This window comes from Empidonax traillii, unplaced genomic scaffold, assembly GCF_003031625.1.
Source record: "Empidonax traillii isolate 1590-97213 ecotype Southwest subspecies unplaced genomic scaffold, ASM303162v1 scaffold487:size479533, whole genome shotgun sequence".
NCBI classification, from domain to species: domain Eukaryota; kingdom Metazoa; phylum Chordata; class Aves; order Passeriformes; family Tyrannidae; genus Empidonax; species Empidonax traillii.
The window spans coordinates 329,821-337,823 of record NW_020955680.1 but is presented as its reverse complement, the minus strand read 5'-3'; the positions used below and the strand labels follow the sequence as shown (position 1 = coordinate 337,823).

General features: G+C 34.5%; 1 protein-coding gene across 5 annotated transcripts in view; it reads right to left on the bottom strand.

Moving 5' to 3' along the window:
• Positions 1-8,003, bottom strand: part of EIF2AK4 (eukaryotic translation initiation factor 2 alpha kinase 4) — a 37,072-nt gene that overhangs the window by 9,823 nt on the left and 19,246 nt on the right. For 3 of the 5 annotated variants that reach the window (XR_003572607.1, XM_027896202.1, XM_027896204.1), the window contains exons 22-31: positions 7,796-7,871; positions 6,078-6,199; positions 5,591-5,640; positions 5,331-5,499; positions 4,718-4,834; positions 4,255-4,320; positions 3,562-3,732; positions 2,850-2,984; positions 2,615-2,722; positions 1,710-1,838 (exon numbers count right to left, since the gene is read on the bottom strand). Coding sequence is in view for 4 of the 5 variants with exons in the window: in XM_027896202.1 (XP_027752003.1) it covers positions 1,710-1,838; positions 2,615-2,722; positions 2,850-2,984; positions 3,562-3,732; positions 4,255-4,320; positions 4,718-4,834; positions 5,331-5,499; positions 5,591-5,640; positions 6,078-6,199; positions 7,796-7,871 (1,143 nt within the window). In the remaining variant the exon portion in view is untranslated. Of the gene's footprint in view, positions 1-861; positions 949-1,709; positions 1,839-2,614; positions 2,723-2,849; positions 2,985-3,561; positions 3,733-4,254; positions 4,321-4,717; positions 4,835-5,330; positions 5,500-5,590; positions 5,641-6,077; positions 6,200-7,795; positions 7,872-8,003 lie in introns of all 5 variants that reach the window. The other 2 variants (XM_027896205.1, XM_027896203.1) reach the window with 2 other exon arrangements.

Genomic DNA, 8,003 nt, shown 5'->3' with positions numbered 1-8,003 from the left:
ATTCTTTCTTGGTTTTGCTTCAATAAAGCCATATTTAAAAGAACGCTCTGCAATAGTCTGGTGGAAGACTTTGATATATCACATTCTCATCATCAAGATCTACTCACTCATACAATTAATGCAGTTATTTGCTATCTCTGTTATAATAACAAAGATAGTTAACAACAAGTGAAAAATATTTTAGTAAGGTACACTGGCTTGGTAAAATGTCCGTACCAGATGCTGTCAAATAGTTACTATATTTTAAAAGAATGAATCTTTACTCAAAAAAAAAAAAAGTTTTCTCTAATGATACAGAATATTTTAAAACTTTTAACTTCAAAAAAACATAGCAGAATCACAGGTTGCAGAGTACAGAGCGTGGTAATTCATGTTGTGACACAGTCCACTGTTTGCATCTTAACTTTAGCTTACAGAGGTGAGCAGTGTGATTCTGACTCTGTCTGTCTGAACTACATTTTTAGATTTATATTTTAGTTGTCTTTATTTTGCAACGTGAAAAGCTGCCAACTAGAAAGATTGTTAACTAATTGATTTTGTAGATTCAAAAAAGTCAGAGACAAGAGAAACCTTGTTCCATATAAAACCACCAATAACAAAGTCAAGCAATGTTTGCACTAATCTTCGGACTTTCCCAGAAGAAAGTAGGTTTGTGAATAACAGTGTTATGAAGGGATAAAATGCACTATTCTTCAGAAGAACATTCCACAACTTAACAACTGAAACTGTATTTACCTCAACTTCACCTGCTTAAGTATAATTAATATTATATTAATAATAACAATCACAAAAAAAATAAAATAATGTAGAAGAACAGATTATAAACCCGAAACACCAAACATCGTCTGGTCCTACACTTACCTTCACATGACTTCCTTCTTTATCTGACACAAGAGCTACATAGGTAATCCCAGAGCATCTGCAGTATTCCTGCAGTTCTTCCTGGGACTAAAATTTGAACAGGAGAAGGGGGATGGGAAAGAAATTTGACAGGTTATAAAATGACCACTTAAGTAATCAAAGTCTCCTGTCTTTAAAATAACTTGATATGCAACAGTTACACTGCTTATATGAGCTCCTGAGAGAGAAAATCTTGATTAACAACTCCAGGAGATGAAACTTCATTATGCATATATTTATCCACCTAATGCTCCTTAAAAATTGAAATTTAAGTCTAAACTTAGACAAAGTCTAGACCCTGCAGTCCTAGTTCTCACATGGAAGGGCTAGCTCTATCTAGGAGTGCAGGGTCTACATAACTGTAAAAATGTGCAGTGTAACATCAATCAACACTTACCACCCTGCTGGCTGCAGCTTTCAGTAATAGCTCAGTCCTGGTAGTCTGTCACAAAAACTGAAGTCAGCTGGGTTTTTTGTAAAACTGAGGCTGACCGACAACATCCTCAGTGCTGATCTTACTGAAGGGCTTGCTATGCTGACTTACTCAGCACTGGGTTACAGGACATCGTTAGACGGGGGCAAGAACTACCCAAACCTTCATTTCTTATGAATCACCAAAAAAAAAAAAAACCCACCTGAAAAGCACCCCCACCCCCCACCAAGATCATAGGAAAGGCATATAATCTAGATTTTTTCCAATTCTGAGCGATTGAAACTGTTGTAAATGGCAAAAGAAATATGGTCTCTGGTTGCACTTATCTTAGAGAACAAAAATACAGTTAGTTAATACATGGAGACAGAAATTCTACCTGGGACCAGTCATACATTATTTCAGCTGGAATTCCTGCAGTCCAGAGTTTCTGAACAATATTGATAGCTCTACCCATTGACATCTGACCAACACTTACGACCAGCAGGTCACATGAACTGAGAGAAACCTGATGGGAAAGTCAAAAACAAGGAGACAATATTAGTCACAAGATCACCTTTTCCCCTTCATTAGCCAGTTAAAGTAACAAAGAAGGATAAATATATAGTTTATTAAAATGCATCGAACCAGAAAAAAACAAACAAAACCCCAAAAGAAACAAAACAAAAAAATAGTGGTTAGATCCACCTCTTTCTAGAGCTACAATTTACCTAAGCACGTTTAAAAGTCATTGAAGCTTAATCTTTGACACAAAGCATCTTCACAGCCTCAGCTTGCAAAACATTCCAGCCTATTCTGTTCTCTCCTTCCCACTCAGCTTAGCAATGTTCATTATGAAGAAAAATTAGTAAAATACACATTCCACAACCAAGTGAAGTTGTTTGACACTGTACAAAATTCTCAGAGTTTTCTTCCATCTCCACTTTCTATATTTTTATACAGGGAGAAGTAGCAGGGGAAAAGTAACACTAAATATCTACAGTTGTACTCTTCCATCTGAAAGAATACACAGGCTGAGAAAAATGGGACATTTAAATTGAAAATAAAAAGTTGTAAGCCTGAAGATCCCTTCTTCCCCTAACTTTCATTTTACTAAATAATTTTATGTAAAGAAACACAAAAAAAGAAAACAGGTCATCTTGATGTCTGCCTTCTATTTCAGTATGGTATTATTTTAGTACACATCTGAACATCTTATTTTTTGCCTATCTGTAGCTGCAATTAAATTACTGAACTGTCAGAAGTCAACAAACAAATCCCCCACTTCCCAGAAAGAAGACTTACAGAATCCTCTACGCTGGAAACAGCAGCAGTTATTTTGTCTATAGCTATGCTGACTCCAACAGCTGAAGGAACTGGTCCTACCGTCTGTGGCCCTCTAAATTGTGGAATCTCAAAAACAAGACAAAAACAAAATGGAAGACCAAATAGTTATCTCGGCAAAATGACAAACAGGCTTCTCATTTTTTATGGGTTAAAAAAAAAAAATCTGAATTCATTAAAAGAGATGAGCACATACCAGATGATCATATCTGCCCCCTGCAGCAAGAATTTCAGGCACAGTTCTTTGTCTTCTTTTGATGTACGCTACAAACTGAAAGATAATACCATTGTGCTGCTGTATTTTGTAAACCAGTCCCAGATTTATAGAAATCTGTAAAATAAAAATGAATATGTGCACATATATAATTAATTTCCTGTTAGCAGCATGAATTGAAAACACTGTTTTCACATAAGGAAGACATATGGAAACACTCATCTCCAGAAATTTAAAATACTATGAAAAATAAGGAAATGATACTTTAATCTTAAAGCACCCCAAGAAACCTACAGCACAAAACCCAAACAGCAAGCCTCAAGGAAGGTGGGGGCCTTTAGTAGTCATCAGATTTCTGTATTTTAAAAAATATTTACAGTTTGTTTCAAAATTTAATAAAACCCATCCTTTATGCTCTAAGTAATGCCTTCAATCTTGGTTGGGGAAAAAAAAGAGTCTGTCTCTCATTTAATAGAAGATAAGCCACAGACTTATGACTGGAAGAGTCTTATTTTTAAAATGCACCCTTAAAAAAAAAGAAAGGAAAAAAAGAAGAAGAAAAATGAATGCCAATACTATTACAGCGATCAAAAGACACTTTGATTTGCTTTTTCTGCTCTAAAATATCATTACTTTGTTTCCTGGCCCAGCAGCCTGTAAATCCATTAATGTATTAGCGGAGTATTTTACAAACCTGAAGTTTTATTCCCAGATGCTTTAACAGACCAATGACTTCCTCTAAATCCTTCATTCCATGTTTCAAGAGCTGAGTGACACCTGGTTTTTGTTTTATCATTGTGTTTAAAAATGGAAACACATTACTTGCTTCTCCCTTCTGCTCAATGAATCTGTAGAGTCGAGAAAGCTAAAACGGAAAAATAAAATTATAAACATATGTAGGAACATAGACATGATGGGTCACATCTAAAAAAAAGAAAAAAAAGGAAAAATATCTGCCTTTTTTGTTTGTTTTTCTTAGACTCCTGTTTTTACCTAGTGAGTTGAGGAAAGGAATACACAGACACAAGTCTCAGAGTGTCCAGAAATTAACTCCTTAAGCACATTCATCAACATTTGCAGAATTTTTTTTTAAAGTTTGTCTCAGTTTGTTTTACTAAATACCACTGTACAGGATTCCATTTACCCTTTATTAGTTTCCACAGTCTGAAAAATATGTTTAAAGAAGAAACCTGAACAGTTGTGATACCGGCTTCCAGAGAAAACAGAGAACAAAGTCAGACTACTTGGAAAGAGACTGATCTATTCTGAACAGCACAAGTAACAGGTTATTTTTCTTACTCTCAGTGATTAAATTACAAAGACAATAAAATATGATTGACTTATGGGAAAATTAAAGGGAAATTAACATTGAATTAAAATTACTTACACTATTTGATGTGAGAGAAAGATTACAGAATTTAGCTTCCACCTCCCTTTTAGTTAGCTTTTCAGTCTATAGGAAGAACAGATTTAAATGGCATTTTATTGGCTTTTATGCATTATGTAACTATTCAAATGAATTTCATCTATATTCTCTGCTTATATACTAGAAAAGACCAACTCGACATTAAAATAAGTTTTAAAGTTTATATTGACTAGTCTGCCAGTTCTTGATTATACAGGTGAAAGATTCTCTCATAAATATATATTAAAATAATCATCTTAAACCACCCCAACCCAGAAGTAAGAGAAAAGTAATAATCTATGTTTACAGCCCACAGATAGCCAGCCTTTTTATATATCAACAGGATATTCCTGGTTATGCTGGCAGTGGGCTTTTAGATAGCTCCACAAAATAGGATACTCTATAGTGATGATTATAGAGATTAGATTAGTAACTAATGCCTTACCACAGCATCATATAGAATGATGTAGACTTGACTGAGTTTGTCCTCTGGTATCCCACAGTGCAAAAGTATAGCTTTCAGTAAGGCCGTGTGGTTCAAGTAAATACTGTAATTTCTTTCCTAACAATGTACAAAATAGAAAGAAAAGCAAAAAGAAATGACAAAAACAAGTTTTACTTGTATTCTGCTTTGCTTAAAAAAACCAAACTCCACAAAAAACAAAGAAGCTTCCTAAACATTTAATAATAGTCCAAAACCAACTTCAAACCTCTTCTTTCACTACCTTATCTTCCATCTATAACTAAAGAATGGCAAATCTTGTCCCATTCTACAGTAATCACTTGCCTGACAGCAAGAAGACATTATTTCAATGGCATTGTAAAGGATTCAATTAATATTTATTTTGCACATAAACCCATGCTTCTTTTTAAGTTGACCTACAAAACTTATTTTTTACTTAAACGACAGTGTTCTATAACTGACTACTGATAAAAAATGAAAGTAGTTCTGTACATTTTAAAGAAAGTATCCTTTTGAAATACATTAGACTAAATATGCACTTAGATTAAATTTTTAGGATGGAAAAGAGAGCAAAGGGGCTGATTAGACAATCTACCTGTAGCACTGAAAACTCTTGAATGATTTCTGAAATGGCATAAATTGTTTCTGCTATAGGCAAAAAGCTATTTCCAGTAGATGTAACGATGTCAAATGCACATTCTAGGAGTTCTTTGGGATGACAGCGGTCTAACTTCCGAGGTCTGAAAACTCGCTCTATACAGTATCTAAAGAAAACATTGAAGAATGAATCAACCTCTTCAGGAGTCACTGTCACAGCATGGTATCCATGCAAAACATCACCTCTATGTCTCTTACCTTTTCAAGTTTGTTATGTTATTTCTAGCTACAAATCTTGCAAAAGGAATCTGAAAAACAAAATACATGAAAACTGTTGAAACAAAACACTCAGTCTGACTGGACTCTGTACCTGGAGATGAAATACTACCATGCAGTTACACTTGTACTCTCACATGTGAAATAATAATGCCTTAAATACTTGCCATAACCAAGTAATATTAATCTAATCATCCTTGCTGCAAGTTTTAAATAGAAACACTATTTTCACCACCGTGTTTAAAAAAAAAGAAGAAATAAGTCTATTTCTTTGATATGCCATCATGGCTCCAACTGTCAAGACTAGGAGTGAAAAACAGGAGTAGAGGGACAGACACAGAAAGATATATTACTTCAGCAGTCAGAAGAACAAGCCTAAACCAAATTTGTAACTAGTGAGTCCAAGGAATCTGCAAACACCATAGCACACTTCAAACACAGCTTTGCCTACAGAGATTATACTACTTACCCTGAGGTCATAAGGAAGCATTACCAGCATCCCACTGTGATCCATGAAATATGAAGCTTCATTATGTTCATATAGTTTCCTATTTCTGGGCATTAGCAGTGGAGTATGAAGCTTGATGGCTCCTGCACAAAAATCAGAAAATGCTATTCTCTCATTTTAGAAGTAACATCTGCTTTTTACAAGTTCATGAACAACCTTGCAGGGCATGATAAAGTAAAATCCATGCATTTTAAAAGTTACATTAAGCGTATTTAATAGACCTCCCTCTTCCACATTTGAACAAGGGCATAAAACAAATTCTGATGTTGTATCTCACGTGTTTCTTGGACTCAGCAGGCAGCCCACAGAGTAAAAGAGGAGACTGCCAATTCACAGCCCAGCATAATCCTCACCTTGCACCCCTCCTTAAACACCACCTTTCATAAAGGCATGATACGAAACAGATGAGCATCTCTGCAGTTACCAGCAGTACTTGCTTTGGTCTAGAGGCACTTCCACACAGAACAAATGTTGTCTTAAAAACATACTAGAAGTGCTTATGTATAATTTTAAAACCTAAAATACTTTTTTTTTCTGGCTATGTTTTGCAACTATCTATCTGTATGGATCTCATCTTCATTGAAACCTTACTATTAATAATATCTGTAATCACTGAAAAATATTTTCCTGTTCTAAATTCCCTAGTGATTCCCTAGAAGCTTAACTCATGTCTTCAATTAGATTTCAACATAAACGTTTAAATCAGAAAGAAAAAGCCCCATATAGAAAGAAATTATTCTAAACATTACAGATGGCAGATACAATCTAATAAAAAAAACACAATATATATGCACCCCCATCCTTTTTCCCAAAAGAATGAAAGTATTTCAGTTTCTAAAATGCTCACAAATGTCTTCCAAAGTCTGTCAAGTTTTAAGGGTGAGGAGGGGAGAGAGCAATTTATTTCTTAACTTCACATTTCTCAGTTTTCTATTCTTCTGTATTGCCAAATTTTCATCATGTTTAATGAGGTTATGATATATTAAGAAACCTTACAGTTTATATTTTAAAATTCTCTATATTCGTATAAATAGCAACACGAACACCTATAAACCAACACAATTTATAACACTGCAAGTGTAACAGCGTCTGCATAAATCTTCTTCCTCTCAAAAAATAATTTCAAGCAAATACTATTACTAATGACTGGACAGATTCCTGGAAATTAAAACAAAAGACTACTAAACATCATAGCATGAGCTTTGGCTCAGGAAGTTCCTGAACAGCAAGGCATTGCCAAGAGTAGTATTACTCAAAGTACCACTATATGCTTGCTATTTCCACATTCTTTCTTATGTCTTTCCCATTCAGGTGATGTTCAGAGAGAGGTTATGGTGCTACATGGATGCTTGGTCTTTCACTCTAGAACTACCCTTATATTCAGATCCAGATTTTGTGTAACTCACCTTAAAAGCTCATACTGACTATCAGAACAACCACATACATTCAAAAACATAATTAGTTCTTTTTGTAGAAAATGTGTGAATAATTCAGATTTGATATAAGTAGCTATCACTGGGATGACAAAATAACAGCAAAAAATATTATAAAAACTTCAAATGATGTGCAGCTATTGAACATACTTTCTGACTCCTGTAATAGCAGTAAAAACCATTCCATTCTCTTAAATACACTCAATCATAAAAAAGGAAATGAATGACTTTTGTAAACACACCCACCGTGTCTTTTAAATATCCGGCTGACAATCTCACATACATGCTGCTGTATCTTGGCTGCCCAAACAGAAAAACTACCCTGAAACCACCACAAATAAAAAGTACATATATAATTCACATGCAATGAACACTCTGTGTAGGCAATCATTCCATACAATATAGGCAATAAATATTCTGCTACCTCGTTCCACTAAAATAAATTGCAATGCTT